This window comes from Lutra lutra, chromosome 4 (genome assembly GCF_902655055.1).
Source record: "Lutra lutra chromosome 4, mLutLut1.2, whole genome shotgun sequence".
Classification (NCBI taxonomy): Eukaryota; Metazoa; Chordata; class Mammalia; order Carnivora; family Mustelidae; genus Lutra; species Lutra lutra.
Genome location: NC_062281.1, coordinates 183,322,763 through 183,343,342, shown reverse-complemented (window position 1 = coordinate 183,343,342; position 20,580 = coordinate 183,322,763). Strand labels below are relative to the sequence as shown.

General features: G+C 52.2%; 2 protein-coding genes across 8 annotated transcripts in view; one reads left to right on the top strand and one right to left on the bottom strand.

The window, feature by feature from the left end:
- The window catches only part of PLA2G2C (phospholipase A2 group IIC), a 21,647-nt gene extending 20,386 nt beyond the window's left edge, over nucleotides 1-1,261 (bottom strand). Inside the window, exons 1-2 of one of the 5 annotated variants that reach the window (XM_047728292.1) lie at nucleotides 1,118-1,261; nucleotides 748-875 (exon numbers count right to left, since the gene is read on the bottom strand). The gene's annotated coding sequence lies outside the window, so the exon portion shown is untranslated. The other 4 variants (XM_047728296.1, XM_047728291.1, XM_047728293.1 and 1 more) reach the window with 4 other exon arrangements.
- UBXN10 (UBX domain protein 10) lies at nucleotides 544-20,580 on the top strand. Of its 3 annotated transcripts, XR_007126992.1 has the most exons (5): nucleotides 544-622; nucleotides 5,120-5,394; nucleotides 5,503-7,606; nucleotides 16,239-16,248; nucleotides 20,570-20,580. XR_007126992.1 is itself a non-coding variant. In XM_047728290.1 (2 exons), the coding sequence occupies exon 2, from the start codon at nucleotides 5,135-5,137 to the stop codon at nucleotides 5,948-5,950; it is 816 nt and encodes a 271-aa protein (XP_047584246.1). In that variant the 5' UTR covers nucleotides 544-622; nucleotides 5,120-5,134; the 3' UTR covers nucleotides 5,951-7,626. The 3 variants fall into 3 exon arrangements, 1 of the variants encoding a protein (XP_047584246.1); XR_007126990.1 differs by having other exon boundaries at nucleotides 5,120-7,606; XM_047728290.1 differs by lacking the exons at nucleotides 16,239-16,248; nucleotides 20,570-20,580 and having other exon boundaries at nucleotides 5,120-7,626.

Below are 20,580 nucleotides of genomic sequence, written 5' to 3'. Positions count from 1 at the left end.
GGATTCTCCAAAGGGAATGGCCTGGGTGAAGGACTGCGGGCTGGTCGGAGCAGGAAACGGGCTGGTCGGAGCAGGAAACGAGCAGGTTTGGGGGCTGGGCAGTGAGAAGGCCTAGAGGGCAATGGGCTGCGGTTTCCACTGGGAAGACAAATGGGGTGGAAGTGGATGGGGTTGCTGGAAGTACCAGCGTCCTGGTTAGGGGAGGCAAAACGGGGCAGATATAGTTGATCCCAAGGGTCCCGAAGCCGCGGGGAGTGTGGGGCTGGTGTTAAAGACATTGCCCTGAGAAGAGACAAGGCAGAGAGAGGCCCCAACTCAACACAAGCCCTTAGAATCAGCCGCTGAGCATGGAGGGTGCCCCCGGGAATCAGTCCAGCAGCCTCTCTCCTAACCGGGGACACTGAGCGGGTTGGGGCCTGCCCCCAGGTCACAGCCCACGGTGCTCCCCAGCCCCTCCCAGGAGAGGACCCAGGAGGCCCCCCACCCGCGCGACCCTGGGGCGGGCGGGGTGCCCCACCGACCGGAAGCACGTGGCCCCCTCCTGCCCGTTGCCCCGGAGACGCCGGCTGTTTACCAGCCGGACTGAGCCGGGCAACTGCGGGGCGGATGGAGCAGCGGCCTGGTGAGCGCGCCCGCTGCCTTGGGACAGGCCGCCCCCGGGGGGGGGGGGGGCGGCGGGGGGACAGGAGGGGTCCCGGGGAGAAGCGGCCACTCCAGGGCAAAGCCAGCCAGCCCGGCCCAGCTCACCGTTGCTGGATGGGGCAGCTCCCGGGCTCCGCGGAAGCCGAGGGGGCAGGGAATCCGCCGGGCCATGCACTCCTGGCTGGGCAGTACAGACTGGGACACGGACAGACCCACGGGGACCAAAGGACGTCCTGCCCTCGGATCGACCGGAACCAAATCAGAGCCTCCCCCAGACCCATGCGCTTTCACCCAAGGCACCGCTCACTTTCTAGACGTTCTTTCTTGCCCCTCCCCCAAATGTCTGCTTCTGCTGTTCCAGCTCAGCTCCTTTCCTTTTAGAGCTGTCCCTACTTGGAAATAATTAAGCTCTCCTCCTTCTCCTACCCCCTCCCCCACGCTGCTCTAGCAACCATCCCCACTGCCTTTTCCAAACCTTTGATCACTTGGTGGCTTGTGGTCCAATTTCTCCACTCCTCCTTGTAAACGTGGCACTCTGCACTCTGCGTGGGACAGTGCATTCTAATCATTTAGCCGGGGGTAGAACTGGGAATGGTACCAAAGTTTTCTCCTGCTCAGGCCAACTACCATCTCCTGTTGATTCTTCTGAGTGCTTTCATCTTGAAAGCCTCACGGGGAGGCGGGGGGTGGTGGATTGGGGCTTGGGGGTGGTGGGGTTGTTGGCAGGGGATAGTATTAACTGATAAACATTTAAAAAAGACCAATTCAAATGTATGCATGCTCGGTATATACCAGCAGATGGTACGTGGGTGGGTGTATTTTACTGCATTTGCTGTGGGTTTAGATTTGGGTTGCCAATGAAAGGGGGTGGTCTGACCCTGTGCTGAGAGGTGGGCTCCTTTGGAAAGCAGGAATATGGCCCCTGCCTTTCCTGTCCAATGTTCTTCCTTTCCAGTCGATTGGACAATTCATCTTAAGCAATGGGTACCTGCCCTTTTGGCGGTTCCCTGGAAACCGTTACTGATGTTTGTTTCCTGACTCCTAGCAGGCCTCTGGGGTGTAGCTATTCTGTTTAAGCAAACAGGCCACTTGTCTATTTGGTTGGTGGCTTGATGGATGCCCACACCAAGATCTTGTCAAATCACTTTGTGGTTGAACGTCTGCCAGGCCTCGAGGTGGGGAAATGAGCTAAGGGGGGTGGGGGTAGTGATGGGCACTGCCCAAGCCCTCCCGGACCCAGGGGAGTGGACAGGGTTCGGGACCCAAGGTGTAGATACAAAAGCATGGTTGGCCCAGGTCCTTAAACACCTGTTCCCCACCACCACCTCCCCAGCTTCCCCTTTCTATGGGATAGATGCTGGGGAGAGTTGGTGTTCCCTCCGTGTAACAGATGGTCCCCGCGCTCGGGAGGAGGCAGTGGGTTATGAAAGCAGGTTCGATGGAACGGTTTTACCTGAAGGAGGTGTTAGTCTCTAAATAACCATGAGTGGGCTTATAGGAATTAGTCATAATTGAGGTTTTTTTCTCTGAGATAGCTCGCAGTCATGTTATCTTATGACCAGGGTGTCTTGAATATGACACCCCCTGAACATGGATAATTATATAGTACCAAAAGGTATAGAAAGTGCATGCACATAGTCAAGTTTTACTGTTAAAAATAATCCAGCAGAGAGCCTGCGAGAACACATGACTTTCCTCATCAAAGTTGTTAAGGAAGAGGTTTCTAAGTTACCAAACTTACTGACAGTTAAACCTTCCTGAGGCATGTGTGGGAGTTAGAAGCCAAGTCTGTGATAATTCTGTAGAAGCTGTGGCAAATTAATAGCCATTGCTGGAGGGGGGAGGGAGGACCGAGAAGGGGAGCTGGTTCCCAAATTGTGCTTATCTTTGGCAGAACAGTTGGACAATCACGACCTTCTCCTGTCACCCTGAGTTAAAGTGCAGAGCTGCTTAATTACAAGTGAAAGACTTTAAAACTCAGCCAACAGGGGAAAAGCCACTTTCTTCACAGTTGATCAGGAAACAGATTAAATTAACAAGGAGACAGGCCGGCTTTTTTTCATGCCAAGGAGAAGGTTCCTGAACTCCCAGCAGCCAGATTGGGTGTGAAAACCTAGTGAGAAGTAGAAGATGGGAAGTGTGGAAAGACCCAGTCTGTGGACAGAAGGGAGCAAACATAGAAGAGGCCTTTAAGTTAAGAAAGGGAGGATAGCTTTCGAACTGGCTAGTGCCTGGAGAATATAGGGGAAGACTGTGTCTTGTTTGGGTATGGTTTTAATGGAGAGGAAAAGGATACTTTCCAAAATTTGGCAACATGGGTAAATTTGGAACATGGGTTCCAATAACATTAGAATGCAAGGCTACAGGGTTGGAATTACATTGCTCAGGACTGTGATGAAGGTAGCTTGGTGTAAGATGGTTTGAGGTAAGGATGCAATTAAAGTGGGACATCAGAAGGCATTTCTTAGGAGAACATGATTTTGCATTTTTTTAAAAGATTTTATTTATTTATTTATTTGTCAGAGAGAGAGAGAGAGAGGGAGAGAGAGCGAGCACAGGCAGACAGAATGGCAGGCAGAGGCAGAGGGAGAAGCAGGCTCCCTGACGAGCAAGGAGCCTGACGTGGGACTCGATCCCAGGACGCTGGGATCATGACCTGAGCCGAAGGCAGCTGCTTAACCAACTGAGCCACCCAGGCGCCCCTGATTTTGCATTTTTAAGCCAAGTTCATGGGCAGTTGAAATCAACCTTTGGCATTTCTGTGCAGTGGGCGGGGCAGGCATGGGTTCCATGGTTTGCCCTGCTGGTCAGAGGTGGCTAGGAGGAGAGCCACCGAGGGTCTCCTGGGGGAAAAACTCTGCAGCAACAGGTAAGGTTTTGGGACCTAAAACAATAGAAAGCACTAAGCAAACAGAAAACCAAACACAAAAGCAAAGCCTTCTTAAGCCTTGACTACACATGCCCCGAGCCCGGTGTTTATGGCCACTTTACGTGATTTCGTATTACCGTCTTCCTGTTGCGGAAAAAGGGACTGACCTTAGAGGTATTTAAATAATGTCTTCAAGGTCATATGGCTAATTCTATAGGTGAGGAAAGGGATGCATCAGGAAGGTAGATTGACAGTCCCATGGTTTCTCAGCTAACTCCCGGCCCAGCCTGCAGTAGAACCCCAGACTTAGGACATCAGGTCCTGGTTCCTTTGCACTCGGACATGCTGCTCCTTGGGGACTGTGAGGCACTGGGAAATTACCAGAAGGTCTTCAGAGGGCAAGGAGACACCTGGTCAGCCTATGTGGTGGTGGTCAGGATTCCAAGGTGGGGGGAGCCCTAGACGCCCCGCAGTGTACAGGAAAGTATGTCACCAGGGCCTGGAAGCGGGGAGGTGGTGGCAACCAGGTTAATGAAGGGGCCACCAAGATGGTGAGCAGGGAGGAGACTTGATTTGGTCATTGGGGCCTGCACAGAGAAGTGCCCACGCCTCCTCCTGAGCTTGGGAACCCGGGGCTTCTATGGGACTTTGCTAGCACGTATGAGCACCCCCTTGCAGGGTTCTCCAGGTAGCTAGGAAGACAGAAAGTGAAGCCCGGTCCTCCAGAACAGGACTGCGGGTCACAAGACCTGGGTTCAAGTCCAGACTCTGCCGATAGGGGGCTTTGTGAGCAAGGAGCAAGTGTTCTGGGTCCTACACCTGTGGGATGACCTCGTGCCCAGCGTCCCTGTGGAGATGGTCTAAGACCCGGTTTGGTACACGACGGCCCACTGCCAGTTTTGTGTGGCTTGTGGGCTAAGAATTGGTTTTGTACTTTCTAATGGTTGGGGGGAAAATGGAAAGAAGAGGAATCTTTTGTGCCACATGAAAATGACATGAAATTCAAATGTCAGTGTCCACAAACGAAGACTCATGACACACAGCCACCCCCGTTCATTCACCCGCTGTCTGTGGTGGCTGCCACACCCCACAGGCAGAGTTGTGGAGTTGTGTGACAGACCCCGTGGCCTGCAAAACTGGAAATATTGGCTATCTGGCCATTTACAGAAAAGGTTTGCTGGCCCCTGGCCTAGAACCTGCGTACCTCCCTGTGAGTTCTGGCCAACGGGCTGAGATCAGCAACGGTGCCCCCTCCCTGACTCCGTAAGAATAAGAATTCACCACCCCCCAAACCAAGTCACTCCCTGGTGCTGACTTTGTTTATTTTCCTCATGGCAATTATTACTCATTGAAAGTATCTCTTTACTGGTGGGCTCGACACCTATCTCCCCTCACTCTTGGTTCACTGATTTTTCCGAGTGGTTTGAAATGACTGAGGTTGTGAAGGAATGCGTGGCACCCGGTGCCCCCCACCCACGCCGGAAATCCAGAGAGGAGCCCCAAACTCCCTGCCAGCTGGCACTGATTCCGGCCCCGGGGGTGATCGGCTTGGAGGCGGGAGTCCCGGGAAGTATAATCCACGGCTTCTCTTCTCTCCTGCTTCCTTAGGGGTCTTGAGAAGCAATGGCCACCGAGGCCCCTGTGAACATAGCCCCCCCTGAACGCAGCACCACGGGCCGCACGGCCGCTGACGGCTTCATCTGGCAGCCAGACTCGGCGAACATGCACGTCCTCAGGCCCAAGTCCGCCAAGGGACGGACGCGGCGGAGCCCGCACAGACCGCAGGGCACAGAGCCGGGTCCTCACCGCGCGCCGGCCTCCCTGACTCCAGCCATCCCCTGCGAGCCGCCCGGCGGCCAGAGGCCGGGAGCCTGCGCACCCAGGTCTCCAAACCAGGGAGCTCCCGGAGAGATCCCCGAGCTGCTGCAGCAGGTGCCGGCTGGCGCTTCCTCCTCCCTCAATAAATACCCAGTCCTCCCTTCCATCAACAGGAAGAGCCTGGAGGAGGGGTCTGTGGAAACAGTGGTGAAACAGGCCGGCTCCCTGCAGCTGAGCAGCACCGTGAAGACAAGTGAAGAAGAGTCCAGAGCTCCAGCTTCTTCCCCAGAGAGGAAAGTCATCGTCCGGACCAGGAGACAGACCTCCCCCAGGGCGGGGGACCCAGAGGAGCCCTCAGATCAAGAGCCCAGGCTGCTGCTGGCCGTCAGGTCGCCATCGGGCAGAAGGTTCGTTCACCATTTCCGGCCCACCGATGCCTTACAGACAGTTGTCGCTGTGGCCGAGGACAAGAACCAGGCCAGCTACCAGCCCTGCAGCATTGAAACCATGGAAGTGCCCAGGAGACGGTTCTCTGACCTCACCAGATCTCTGCAGGAGTGCAAAATCCTCCACAAGTCGGTGCTGGGCATCTCGCAGGAAGAAGGGGAGGGGGAGCTCTGAGTCCACAGCCCCCTAGCCGGGGTCCTGGGTCTCTGAGCAAGGAGCACGCTTGGCTGCTGTGGCCTTCCGGGCAGCTCAGTCCCAAGTGCCGTGTGAACTTGGGGCGGCTGTGATCCTTGCGACCCACCTTCACAGCCTCTCCTCTGCAGGAGTGAAATTTGCACATGCGCCAAGCACATTGAGAAGGTTCTCTTCCAGTTGTTAAATTCCCTCCAGCACTGGAGTGAACTGGCAAGTTAACCAGGGCTGTTCCTGAAACCACCGTGACCAGGTCTCCCCCTTCCCCGAGGTCTGGGTCCTTTCTGGAGCACCCGCTTGCCTTTACAAATGAACTCTCCCTCTCTTGAAGCCAATGGTTTGCCTTTCTGTATTTGATGCAGGATTAAATACTTCCCAGAGAGGATTCAAGTCTGGTAAATAACCAGGGCTCAGGAAATGCCAAACTGGCATTTGTATTTCTTGCAAACATCTTTAAGAAACAGGCAGTTGACACTATCTTGGAAGCAGCCTCTTTGCTGGGCTCGGGTGGCTAGAGTTTCTTGGGGATTACAGTTTGTGTGATGTGGCTTCAGAGGAGAGAACAGGTCTTTCGCTAATACAAATCCCCCAACACATCAACGTTTCTGAAATAGTCTGGGAGCTAGAAAGCATATAGCTTCCACAACCGTGGATTAGCCAAGTAGCCACTTTTAAATAGAGAATAAGTAGGTTTGCAAACATCAGTAGCTACTCTCTGCATGCCACAGTCTTCCCAAACTGAGAAAAACCAGTGTACTCTGATTTCCTTTGCTTTTGTCACTCATGGAATCTTTTTGTTTTTAAACCATATGAACATACAAGTCTGTACAAGTTTGCACTGAAGGCGCCATTGGCTTATCGGGGTGTGGAGACGTGGTCTCGGTATTTCACCTCCTTCCAACAGAGACTCCCTGGAGCGGGGACAGCGGTGTCCCTGTTTTGTGATTTCGGAACCCCAGGGAGGACAAGGGTTCCTCTATGGGGCCTCACTCGGCTGCACCCATGCTGAGAGACCCTGTGCCCACGTGTCTGGCTGACTGGCACGTGGGGCGTCTGAATGCCTTAGCCCAGCTGTGTTGAAGACCACGGGGTCTTGGCTTTCCAACTCTGAAGTGGTGACGTGAACAACTCGCCAGAGTCGTCTTGTGTCGGGAGTTCAGCAAGACCTCCAGCTCTCATCAGGATCCTCTTTGTGGCCAAATCACCATTCAGAGTAGGGGAGCTGGTCCCTCAAGAGCTCTGCCATCACAGAGCGCTGAGTACAGAGGCGCCCTCCCTGCTCCTGGGTACACAGAGAAGGCAGGAGTTCCAGAAGCCTATCAGCGTGGCGGCCTCAGCAGCAAGTGCGCCTTGTACCTAGATAAGGAAGGCGGCTGGAAGTGTTACATCCAGCAACTTGATACTCAGCCACGGAGATTAACGCCAACATCGTTTCCTCTAAAGAAGGCTCGCCTTGTCCTTCCACATCCCACACAACCCAGATCACTCCAGAGTGGGTTCTTTCAGAATGTGTGGTCCACTTTCCTAATACCAGCTCAGTTGCAAAGGTCAGCTGGGACTTGCTGGACCTTGGGCAGCCCACGCAGTTGGCCACCTCTCCCAACCAGCGACCATGGTGGAGGGGACTTGGATGGGGGGGTCGGCGTCGAGCCTGGTACTCTCAGTACAGGAGCTTTTTACCTCCCACCCAGGACCTGGGTGCATATCTGCCTCTGATCCTAGGAGGCTGGGGGAAGAGCCTCCCTCAAAATCACACCTACTCTGTGGTAAGAATAAAATCCCACCCACCTGGGACTCGGTAATTTCTCCAGGCAGGAAATCTGTAGAAAACTTCAGCGAAACAGAGCATGCTGGAGGGAGCTAGAATCTTCTGCACTTAGGGCTTTGCTGCTGCAATTCAGCTTGGAATTTGGGGGTGGCAAAAAAAAAGTGGAAGGCATGAAACATAGAAATATTTTAGGGTATCTTAGGACATGAGAATAGAGCTAGATTTGAGCCACCTTGATAACCTTTTTTTTTTTTTTTTTTTGGACAAAAGGATGATGACACAATAAAAATTGATTTGTGTGAAGCCAAGTCGGCGGAGAAACACGCCTTCTGTTTTCACGCAGGACTCCAGCCCCTGCGCTCCAGTGGACAGAGGGGCTCACCGACCTCACCTTCTTGGGAAAACACTGAGCTCTGCTGTTAAGTCCAAGTCCCCGTCCCCAGGCACCCCGGGTCCCCACTCTTCCCATAGATCTTGCTTTCAGGTTACAGGATCGCATCAAGCTCTCTACGGCAAGAGTCTCCTGAATTTCTCCGAAAAATCATTCCGAGTATTCTCCTTTGGAAGTTGGCAAGAGCCACCTCTCTCACTATCAGAGAGGTGACTTTGCAGGTGGCACTGTCACGTGGGCACCCCGGTCTAATGAGTGGCTTTGGGTGACCGCTTTGTAGTCACAGACCTCACTCGTTCATTGAACCAGTGGTCAGTGAGGGCCTCCCCTGTGTCATACACAGGTGACCGGCATTGGAGTCCCACCAAGGGACCATTGACAAGGAAGCGTAAAACCGTCTTGGGAGTTGGAGCCCGACCCAAGTGAGGGGCTGTAGATTTACCCGTGAAGGATCCTGGAGTGAGGAGGAAACAGGGTTGCTGTCTCCCCGCCGCCTTGTGGAAATGCAAAGGCGAGTCCTCCCCACCTTTCTAGCGATAGCACCAGGAAAAGAGTGGTCATTAGGGATGTGAACTTTGCGTAGGACAAAGCTTCAAGACCAGTTTTCCCAGCATCTCCCCTGACACAGTCCAAGAGGTAAATTAGTTCTGGCGGCAGAAGGAACAGCAGGAGACATAAGTGACTCATCATTTAGAATCCAAAAACTTTTCACCAACAGATGGCAGGTGGTTTTAACACAACAGTCCTTGCCCTGAAAGTACCTGGGGATCCAGCCAACAGCCGGCAAGGCCGGGCAGTCCTGATGAAGAGATGTAGGTGAACGTGACCGTGGGCCGGTAGTCACTCCAGAGATCCCACAGAAATACTCCACAAGCGAAGAAACGTAGACAAGCCTTGAGGTTTCCATTACCATGAAAAACCTTAAAGTCTAGTGACCGATCACTAGGCATGCATTACGAAAGGAGGTGTACCGGGAACTAAGTTTCGCTTTTGTCCAAGCACTTTACCACCATTTCCTGTGCGTTTCTCCTGTCAAATAAAACCACACTGCCCCAAGGGGCCAAAAAAAAAAAAAAAAAAAAAGTTTCTCTTTACACAGTTTTTTAATAAGTTGAGATAAAAGGGTGCATGGTTTCCTGTAGTCTGAGGTGTATCTCAGACGAGACCTTTATATGGTAAGAGCATCTACTTTCTTACCTTTTAAACAGAGCTGCAAAGGAAACTAGATGATTCAACTTCAGCCTCCATCTGGAGTCAGTCTGCGAAGCAAGCGCAGGAACATCAGTTTCCGTTGTGCACGAGGCAACACACCCCTGTCAAGTGCAAGGTTTGGACCCCGTTTACCCTCGCCCTGAGCCAGAACCAGCCCAAACCCAGCCAAGGTCAGAAGCCAAGGCGGAGGAGTTGGCGAAATCCAAGCAGAGCGGACTTGGGGTGACTCACCAACACACAAGACAGTAGCTCACGTTGTACAAATAAAATTGGCTGTTTCGTTTTGCGTCTACACTGGTGAGACGGCGTTTTCCTTCCCTGGTGAGGGCAGGGTCTGGTAGCCCTCTCTGATGCCCCTCTGTGTTCCTAGACTTTCAAGCCACGGAGGAAGCAGCAACGCTCCCTAGTGATTTGTACGTAAGATCAAATCTCTGGAGGTATTTTTGGACACACTTGAATCCTATCTCAGGAGGCTGAACCGCGGATAGGACAACTGCTGATGGGTAGGGTTAAGCAAGTCTCGCTCAAAAGGTCTACTGTGCTGGGGGAGGGGGGATCACTCTGGGCGCTGGGTTGAGAGTTGACTGCGGGGGTCGGGGTGGGAGACGGAAGAGCAGCTCTGGCTGTTGCCAGTGACCAGGGGAGAGACGGAGCTAACTTGGGCCAGAACAGCAGCCGTAGATAACGTGCGAGGTGTCAGATTCTGAACACATTACCGGTTAAGGGGGGAAGAAAAGGCAAGATAGTTTTGGGGATTCACCCAAGTGGACATCACTTGACCGTATCGCCACGGGGGGCCATTCCTGCAAAAAACGAGCAAACACATCGGCTGCGAATATGTGCTTGGGCCCGGAGAAAGCACTGACCAGCAAACATATTCGTAGGAAAGAAGTGTGTGAGTGTTTTTGGAGAAGGTGTACAGAGAATCCGAAAGCCACTGATTGCTTTAATTGAGAAGAGATGCAACTAGAAATGTTATTTCACTGAACATCAGTGAATCACCATCTAACTCTTGGGGTATGATTCCTGACCAAGGTTTCTTATTCAATTAGTTCCAGTAAAAAAAAAAAAAAAAATGCGTTGTTCATATCCCCTTCCTTCCTTTCCTGCCTGCCTCCATTCTGTTTATTCAAACCGAGCAGCTGACTTGGGATGCATTTCTTGGGAGAGCAAAGAAAACCACTGTCCTCCGACCTAATTAACAAAGCTTCCAAATTTCAAGATTTTCGTGCCCACCTGTTTTTTGTTTGTTTGTTTGTTTGTTTTTACAATGAGGAGATCTGTGCTGTAAGGCGTTGGTCTTTTTTCTTTTTTTTTTAAAGATTTTATTTATTTGACAGAGATCACAAGTAGGCAGAGAGGCAGGCAGAAAGAGAGGGGGAAGCAGGCTCCCCGCTGAGCAGAGAGCCCGATGTGGGGCTCGGTCCCAGGACCCTGGGATCATGACCTGAGATGAAGGCAGAGGCTTTAACCCACTGAGCCACCCAGGCGCCCCGGCCTTGGTCCTTTTTGTGAGCAGCTGAGGGCGGTGCGTTCCGGCATCTGCCCTGTGAGGGAGAGCCAGGTCTGCCCTGGTTGGCGGGTGCCACTGACAGACACCCTGGGTGGGCTCTAGCCCAGCCCACTGGTGCCCAGAGTGGCCAGCCACTCGCCAACAAACCGTGGGAAAATGGCAGCAACTCTCCTGCTGCCAGCTGGGAAGGAGAGTCTGGGAATGACCCGCCGCCCCCGCGTCAGCCCTGCATCCAGCTTTGGGACCCTGCAGTGTCCACCTAGACCAGATTTCCGTATACCAAGTCCAGGAGCCTTGGATCTAAGCTCTGGAGGGTTTATTAGTTTCCCCAACCCAGCCTGGGCCTCAGCTTGCTCTTTACCTTCTTTTTTTTTTTTTTTTTTTTTAAGATTTATTTATTAGAGAGCACACAAGAGCGGGGGTGGGAGGGGCAGAAGGAGAAGCAGACTCCCCGCTGAGCAGGAAGCCCAACACAGGACTCGATCCCAGGATCCCGGGATCAGGACCCGAATCGAAGGCAGACACTTAACGGACTGAGCCACCCAGGGGCCCCACTCTTTGCCTTCTTAATGGCGCTCCCAGCGGGCCCTCATCTTATTCAAATCATCTGTAACAATTTCGTTCCACACGTATATACTAAGAACCTATATGCCAGAACAGAGCAGAGCGAAAGTCCCTACCCATATGGAGGTTACACATTAATTAATGTGGGGATACAGAAAAGAACAATAAGGAATAAATAATGCAATGTGGGGGAAACGCATACATGTGATGAAAAACAGAGCAAGGTAAGGGGGATCTGCAGAGCATGGGGGTGGGGTAGAGGATGAGACATCACGTGGTGATCAAGGCCAACCTAACTGACAAAGTAGCATCTGGACAGAGAAATTGCAGAAGGTGAGGGGGTGGGGGTTGGGTGGGAGGAGGAGAAGTGGGGGAACCTTGTTCCTGGCAGAGGGGCTGCAGAGGCCCTAAGGAGTGAGTACATCCAGCCTCTTAGAGGAAGGGTCCCAGGCAGGGTGGCTGGAGTGAGGGAGGGTGGAGCCATCAGACATGGGGGTGGGGAACCAGATCACAGGAGACCTTGCAAGCACCATCGCTGGCTAAAATGGGGAGCCACTGCAGGATGCTGAGCGGAGGAGTCGGCACCTGACGTGTCTTCAAATCAGCGATCTGAGTGCTGTGCTGAGAACACAAAGGGAGCCAGAGGAAGCACAAGTAGAAGCTACAACTTCCGTCATCCAAGGGAGGCATGAAGACCAGAGCGGTAGCCGCAGACGTTATGAGAGGCCATCAGCTGCTGGGTAGATCATCCCTTCACTTTTTAATAAAGTAGTACTTACTTTTTGGGGCGCCTGGGTGGCGCAGTCGGTTAAGCATCTGACTCTTGATTTCGGCTCAGGTGGTGACCTCAGGGTCATGGGATCGAGCCCCGTATCGGGCTCCACACTCAGCATGGCGTCCGCTTGAGATGCTCTCTCTCCCTGTGCCGCTCCTGTTTGTGCTCTCTCTTTCTCAAACAGATCTTAAAAAGAAGTAGTACTTACATTTTTTGCAAAAACAGTATTAAAGTAAATGCATCATCATCCTTCTCAATCATTTTTCCAGGCAGGAGAGGCTTTTCCAGAATCCACGACGCTCTGTCCCCCCAAACAAAACACACATCGTTTTTTTTTTTTAATGCAGAACTTAGAAAATATAGAGAAGATTGAAGAGGAGAATAAAAATCCCCGACAATCCTTTCTGTCAGAGACCAATTGTTATTAATATTTTGGCGTATGTTATTTTTTTCCTAAGGATGGAATTGATTTTGTACATCACTTCCTTGCTGGCAGGTGCACATACATTTAACATTTGCAACCTGAACAAACACAGCTGTTTTAGGTTCTTTTTTTTTTTCTTTCAAATTTCTCTCGTCTCCCTAATTATTTTAAGGCTGAGTAATATTTCAACATGTTGCTGTACTGTAATTTATTAAGCCATTTCCCTGTTGTGGAACATTTCTATGTTTCCAGCTTTTGCTATAGAAATCAATGCTTGACGCTGCATCTATGTTTTCAAAATCTTTTGAATGATTTCTTTAGGACAGTTTCCAGAAATAGGATTGGTAGGTCAAATTATCCATAAAAAAAAAAAAAAAAAAAACAAAAGAAAACAAAACAACACCTTGTGGATTTTGCTTTGCTTTCGAAGGATCCTATAACAAGCATCTCACGTTTCATCAAGGTACCAGCAGCTACTGCTGTGGATATAATGTTCCTTACTTTTATTGGTTGAAAATTTAAAAAGTTTTTTCTAATTTTGCATATTTTTTATTGCTATTCAGTATTAAACATCTCACGTGTCTTTCAACATAATTTTGACATTAAAGCAAAAAACCCAAGGTGCAGTGAATTTGTTGTCATAATCTAGGGCAGTTAAAGCCAAGGTAATGGTGGGCGGAGAGATAAATTTCTTTGTTCTCAATATTCCTATTAATTAATAAATGTATTTACCTGATAAAAGTATTACATTTTTTAAAAATACATATGGTCATGAATGGAACTCTGTGCATGTTGGATTTTTCTGAATCAAATCTTGGTTAAATCCATATATTTTCATCAAGCCAACAAACTAAGCCACGCCCATGCATCGAGGTGGGGCGAAAAGATGAATCAGGTAGATCTTTGCTCTAGATTGGAATTTCCAATCGAGTGGAAAGAATCATATAAACAAGAAATATATACACCATATGCAGTAAGTACTATACTAGTCTTTTTTACCTCATTTCACAATAGTCTGAAACCCACTGAGTACAATAGTGGCAGAAAATGGCCTTATTGATTTACAACAAACGGAGCTACCCATTTGTTGGGTACCCTTCTGAGGACCTGGGCTAGCCAGCCACTGCCTCCTAATGCCTTTTAATTGGAGTTTTAAAAGAGGGCAGGAAGAGAGGCAGACTGAGGCAAAGGCCAGACTGGGAGCACTGGGAACCTACAGAGAGCATTTGCCTCCCAATGCCATTTACATTGGAGAGGGGCTATGGAGGTGACACCCTGGGACTTACTGGAATGTTCTTGGACTGGGTCCTGGCTCTCCAGGCTGTGGGACGCTGCTCCAATCATTCCCCACCAGGAGGGGCCAGTCAAGGCATCTGGTAACCAACCAGTCTAGATTCCTCAGTCCCATCTCTAGGAAAGTCAAGGTGTGAGCCACAGACACCTGCTCATGAGAGAAGAAATCAACAACACACACACCCGCAGTCAACTCTAGACACCACCCCTTCGTTTTTAGGCAGAGGAGCGTGTCAGATGGGGCAGGAGAGTGTGCAGCTGGCAGAAAAGCACTGGGGAAATGCAGACCATCACTAACAAACCTCTGACTCATCATGACTGGATATGGGGGACTCAGCATCTAGAAGGCTCTAGAGCTTTTTTTTTCTTTTTTAAGATTTTATTTATTTATTTGAGAGAGAGAGAGAGAGAGAGAAAACACAAGCAGGGGAAAGGACAAAGGGAGAGGGAGAAGCAGGGAGCCTGACTCAGGACTCAATTCCAGGACCCGGGAATCATGACTGGAGACAAAGGCAGATGCTTAACTGACTGAGCCACCATGCACCATCCATCCATCCCCCCGCCTCTAGAGCTTTTTAAAATGATCTGCTCCAGATCTTCTGAATTAAAGACTCAGGGTTTGGAGGCTAGGAAGCATGGATTTAGAAACTCCCCCAGTGCTAAGGGTCAGCAGGCTCACAACTGCTAGGCAGGGCTAGGCCTATCCAGGTCCCTGCTAACACCTATGGTCTCTGAGTCTCTTCATCTCTGCCCCAGCAGGCCAGACCAGTGACTGGCCTCTGGACCCGAGCCCCAGGGCAGGCCTGCTCTCAAATGTCCCCTGAGGCTTCCTCCTCACAGAGCCGACCCTCCACCCCCCCGACTTGTCAGGAGCTGCCTGGTCCCAGCGTCAGCCCAGGTTCTGCGGGAAGGGAAGTTTCTCCCTGCCCTGAGCTGCCCCAGCTCATTACCCACCTCAGGTTCTCAGAGAAGAAACAGTCCTGTGTGGAGTTCAGAGAGCACAGGACTCGGCACCAAAAGTCCCGTGTCCCACGGAGTGGGTCACACGCTGCCTCAGTCTTCCCACCCACAAATGCAAACAACTGTTTCCCAAGGGGCTGTTGAGAAGAATCAGATGACACAATGTTTACTGAGAAAGGGTGACATCTGTAAACACATGTGCAAATGCTTGTCTTTATTCTAGGAACGACCCACATGATATCCTTGCTATTTGCTGTCTTCATGTGTTCCACAGATGTTCACTGAGCAGCTGCTTTGGGCAGGTCCTGGGGACTCAAGGGTGAAGACGTGCTCCCTGGCCTCCAGGACCTCCAGGCAGGTCGTCCACAGAAAACTAGAGCCTCATGGGATGAGTGCACCAGCCTCAGCAGCAATGGGCATACAGCAGGCGCTCATTAAGTGCCTGTGGAATTAATGAGTACATGAAAGGATGCTAGGGAATCTCAGATTGAGGATGGAGGAAGGTTCTGGAGAGTACTGTGGGAGCTGAGGCTCCGAGGGATGCGTGGGAGAGAACCAGCCAAGGCAGGAGTGCTCTCCTACGATGGGCACAAAGCTGGCCTCTTTCTCCAGACCTCGAGGCCCTTCGACAACAGCCCATGACTCATTCCACCTTGGGCTGCACTGGGCATCTGGCAACGGGCCCTGCACATGGTGGGTGCCCACCTCCCCCAGATGAAACCGTGGAAGATCCTGCTTTCGAAACCAAACAACCGCTTAGCAGCAAAGGTGTTAGGCTAACTTGGGTCATTTGGCTTATCCACGCCCTTCAGCCAGTTCACAGCGAGGTGTCCCATCATCGTGCCGTACCCAGTGAATGGGACAGGATTTACAGTGTCCTCACGAGTGCTCTGTGTAGTGCTGGCCAACGCAGGGTTGGTTCAGTCCATCTGCTTGGTCCTCAGGCACAGAGAGCAGCCCACGCCTCTCCTTGCCTTAATCGAGATAATATATTCTTAGCAGGGAGGGCCGTGGAGACAGGTGGGTTCCCGTTCTCTAAATATTTCGCATTTTCACAAGAACAGAAGCCTGGTCTGCAGCTGAGACAGCCACCATATTAGTCATCAAATATTCTAGTGGCCCTTCATTAGGCCTCTTTCAGGAACTCTGTTTTTGAATGAATGAGAATACTGTGACCTGGGCTTAAAGAGTCTACCTGAAGCAGAGTGTAACCCTGGTAACATTAGAGGCCCCCCGGCCCGTGACCTCCGTCTTTGGATATAACCAAGAAGAGAAATGGGGCTTTGGGACCAGGGTTGATCACACATTCTCTGTCTGAAGACAGAGGCTGGGCCATCTTTTAGGATCCTTCCAATTCTCCGACTCCACAGAGCATGGGGGGTGGGGGGCGGGGTGTCTTGAAGACTTGTAACTGGAGATTTTGCTAAAGCAAGCACCACTGCCAGCTGAAAGCATGAACAGGTTCCTTCCTCCAAACCCTTCAAATCTGAGGTTCAAGGTCAGTGATTGCCCTTAAGCTCTCTGAGCCCAGGCTGAGCCCAGTGACCCAGCCTGAATGGGACTGCGTTCCCGCAGCATCTGCACCTGAGGCCAGGTGAGCAAGCAGGTGCACAGACAGCCTGACCAAGCTCCAGACCCTCCCAGGTACAAGTTGTCCCTTATTTAATGTCTAGCCTGTGCCCAGACTGGTCCTACAACCAGAGAGGGAGCTGGACGGGTGGGTGTGTACAAAGCTCTCTGTACAAGGCAGATGACATTTTTCAGCCTGAAGGAGATCACAGAATTAGGACATATTTAGTTTAAAATCTATACAGAATGACCCATACAGAATGATCTCCCTGCTGCCCCAGGTTGTCAGCCCTCCCCTCCCCCCCCACCCGCCACCCAATACCATTCAATCTCTGCCTCATTCACATGTCTTTCCTCTCCTTCCTTTTTTAGGATTACCTGAATTTTTCTTGTTTATTTATTAGCTGTTTTCCCAACCCCAATACAAGGTCTGGGACCTTGCCTGTCTGGATCGCTGCTACCCCCCGCCTGACTGCTAAACGTGCACTGAATAAATGAATGGATGACCCACATCCAAGGGCACCCCCGGCCCACTGGGTTTGGGCATCTTGAAGATGGCAAGCAGAAGGTACCAGAGGAAGTGGAACCCCGGGCTTCCCGGAGTCTCTTCTGCACACCGGAGCCGCTGACTTCGCCTCAGCCAGAGGTAGCCGGAGCCATGAGAGTTATGGCAGCCGCTGGGGCAAAATGAGCTCTGTTGCAGGGCGGTGCATGTTGAAGAAAGGCATCCTTGGGCCAGATCCCCTGGGCTCAATCCTAGCCCTCCCACCTGCCAGCCAGGACACCTGGGGCAAGGATTGCACCCCTCTGTGCCTCAGTTTCCCAGGGTTTTTAGTGTACTGAGCTCCCAGGGTTGTGAGAATTGAGCAGGCTGACACACGAAGCCCCTAGAACTGGATGTGGCGCACGGCGACCCCTCCTGTCAACAGCAAAGAACACGGAGGAGAGTCTCCGGCCTGAGCTCAAACGTCTTCTGGAGCGGGAGGATGCCCCCCAGCAGGGGGCGGGGTCCATCCCCAGTCTGCCCCTCCCCCCTCCCAACTCGCGCCCCCCCCCCATCCTTCCCTTCAGTCCCTTCTGTCACTCCACAGCGCCACCTGCCGAGCTGCCTGGAGGGGGGGGCCGCGGGTCAGAGGCCAGGCTTCCTGGCACCGCCCCCCAGCACCCCCCCCCCGCCCCCGCCGTGAGTGAATCAGGTGGACACTTGGACGCTGACCAGAAATGTGCGGCAAAGGCCCCGCCCCTGCAGATCTTCCCCGAACACCGACGTGAGTTCAGATCCCTGCAGCCCCTGGCTCGGAGGCGTCTGAGGGCAGAGCTTTTCCCTGAGGAGCAGGAGGAAGAGAAGGGCTGTATTTCCCCCCAAGCGCTCCCTGACCCCTCTCCGTGCTGCGGCTGAGAACCTCCTCTCCCCGTGGCTGCAGCCCCCAGGAAGGGGCGGGGCCTGGGACTGAGCCCTGCTTTGTGTCTACTAAGAGCTTCACAGGTCGACCCTCCTTTGATCTTAAGGAGGTTCTTCTGAGGTAGACGTCATCCCAGCCAGTGCCTGGACGAAGCAGGTGGGAATTCAGAATGTGACCTTGGCCAGCCCACGGGTGTCTCCGATGCTCAGTGATGACCGGGGTCGGAGGTGGCAGAGGGTGGGTGGGCTGGGGGGTGGGGAGGGCGCCGGTCTCCAATCTGGTAGGAAGGAACACCTTCGCTCCATCCCCACCCCTGCCCTGGGAACCCCTACTGGGGGTTCCATTCCCTTCTGGGTGTTTCTCCACGTTGTCATCACACCAATGATGAGACAATTAATGACATTTAACGTCTCCTAATCAATTCCACAATTTCCATGTCTAGGACGATTTCTGGTGCCAAGGTTGACCATGCTTCCTAAGGGTTACACAGAGAGCCTGTGCTCCATCTGGAAGAATGTTTTCCGTGGCGGAGCTACACCGTTCTGCAGGGCCCGACCCTGGTGCTGACCTGCCAGGTGGCAGGAACCAGGGGCCAGCTCTCGAGTGAATCGTTGAAGACCTAGGTGCCTACACCAGGCAGGAGGTTCCTGCTCCCAGAAGAGTGTAGGACCTTTGCCTGAGAAAGTCAAGAAAGGCCACACAGAGGGGCTCGCCCTGCCACTGAGTCTTGAAGGACCAAAAAGGTGTTTGCCAGGCAGAGAAGCAGGAAGGGAACAGCCTTCAGGCAGTGGGAAGAGCATGTGCGGAAGTTTGGAGTCAGGGAAGGGCCTGCCCTGCCCGGAATAAAAACCTCGGAGTGCCTGGAGGGTCCTCCTGAGACAGTGGGAGGTGAGGGGGTGGTACAGGGCTCCACAGGCCCTGCTGAGGAGGGGGCGGCTGCTCCCTCCAGGAAAAGGAGAACTGGCCCTTTAAACAGGAGTGTATCATGTCCCAGATCAGAAGCTGGTTCTAGAAGGACCTCTTGGTGGCCATAGGAAGGGTAGCCGAGGGTCAGACAGCCTGGAAGCAGGAGCGTGGGTTTGGAAGGTCTGAGCTAAGGCCGTGGCAGCATCAAGCGTGGCATCGATCCAAGCCACTAGGCAGTTATTAAGGTTCTTTACTGTAATGAGCAGCGTGGTGCTTCTGCGTTTATAGCCATGCTGGCGGGTCAGCATCCCGGTCTTAGCACAATCTGGACGCCAGCCTGCACAGAGAGGGGGCGGGGCGGCAGTGGAACCAGACCCCCGGGCGGACCCCCTACCCTCCCTGTAGCACGGGCTAATCCACCACGGTCACACCGGCCCTACCTGCCTGTGAAGATAAGCCTGACTGTGGCTGAGACCTTCGGTGGTCACGGCAGCAGGCCTCCCTGACCTCTGCCTCTGTTTCCCCATTCGCAGAAAGGGACACATCTCCCCTGATGCCAACATTATGAATAAGGCAGGCAATGACTACCTTAAACAGCTAAGCTTAGTCAGGTGGATTCTTTCTTTTAACCCTATGACCATCCTAGGGACAGGCTCTAGAAGGGCCAGCAAAAGCCAGATTGACAGAAGCGTCCCCACAGAGAAGGGAGAACCAGTTCAGAATCATCGGAACCCTGAAATCCCCAACCAGCTGCTCTTTTTTGATAACAGAGTACATCACGTAGAGAAATCTCTTCCTCCCACCTCTCTCGCATCCCTCCGTATCCCACCAGAAATCAGAGTGGCTTTTCTGAAGGCCTCTACCAAAATGTCTGCAGAATATTTATCATATTAAAAAATAAAAGCTTTAAAAAAAAAAAAGCTTTTCATTAATTGGCCTTTCTTTGGGGACTTTCACTTGTACCCAACCTGAGAAGTGACTCTAATGTTGAATGAGGTGGTCTGTGGTCTTCACAGTGCGCTCATTGGTTATGCCCCCCAAGTCGTGGTTTTTTAAAAAGACAATGAACTCTACAGGTGCACAATGAATTCCTTGCCCCCCTAACATTCACCCCTCTCTAATGAGGCCCTAGAGAGTGACTTGGAAGCAAACTGGTTCACGTGCAGCATTTGCCGCTTGGAACGGTATTGGGGGAGGGGAGCCGGTGTGAGCTACCGCTAGTCTGGCCGATTGGAGGTGAGTCCTGCACGATTCTACTGTTACTAACTTAGGAAGACATCTCAGCCAGCAAAGTTAACTAAGAGCAGAAGGATTCTAAACAACTACTTTTGCAAACTTCTCATGTACCATTTTAAGAAATGCTGCACGACTCGCCGTTAGCAGGTGTCTTCATGGGTGGATACTTGTGTTGCCAAGTTGGGGAAAGAGAACATTTCTTTGTTCCTCTGTGAAAAGGCCAACAGAAAGTCCAACCGTCTCTGGGGCCATATGCCAGAGAGCTGCCCCATCCAGTGCCTGAGAAAGAGAGGATCTCGGGATTCGGTCAACCCTTGCACATGATCTAGAGGCCAAAGGGTGTCAGTGAGGAAAATGGCCGCAGGGCAAAGCTATGCCAGAGTGGGGACCAGAGAGGAGAGTCTCTGAGGCCCTTGGCATATGACAACTCTGGCTTCCCTGGGGAACCATGGGTATTTAGGGGAAGAAGTTTCCTCTCTGGTCTTGAAGCAGAGTCAGGAACTGCAGAGAAAAACGCCCATCGGGATTCTGTGGCTCTGGCCCCCAAGGGAAAGTTGGGCCATGCGCCTCTCCCAAGTAGTGTCAAGATCAGCCTCCA

Excerpts from the sequence above, each read along its gene's own strand:
- UBXN10 (XM_047728290.1), top strand. The coding sequence starts at position 5,135 with ATGGCCACCGAGGCCCCTGTGAACATAGCCCCCCCTGAACGCAGCACC.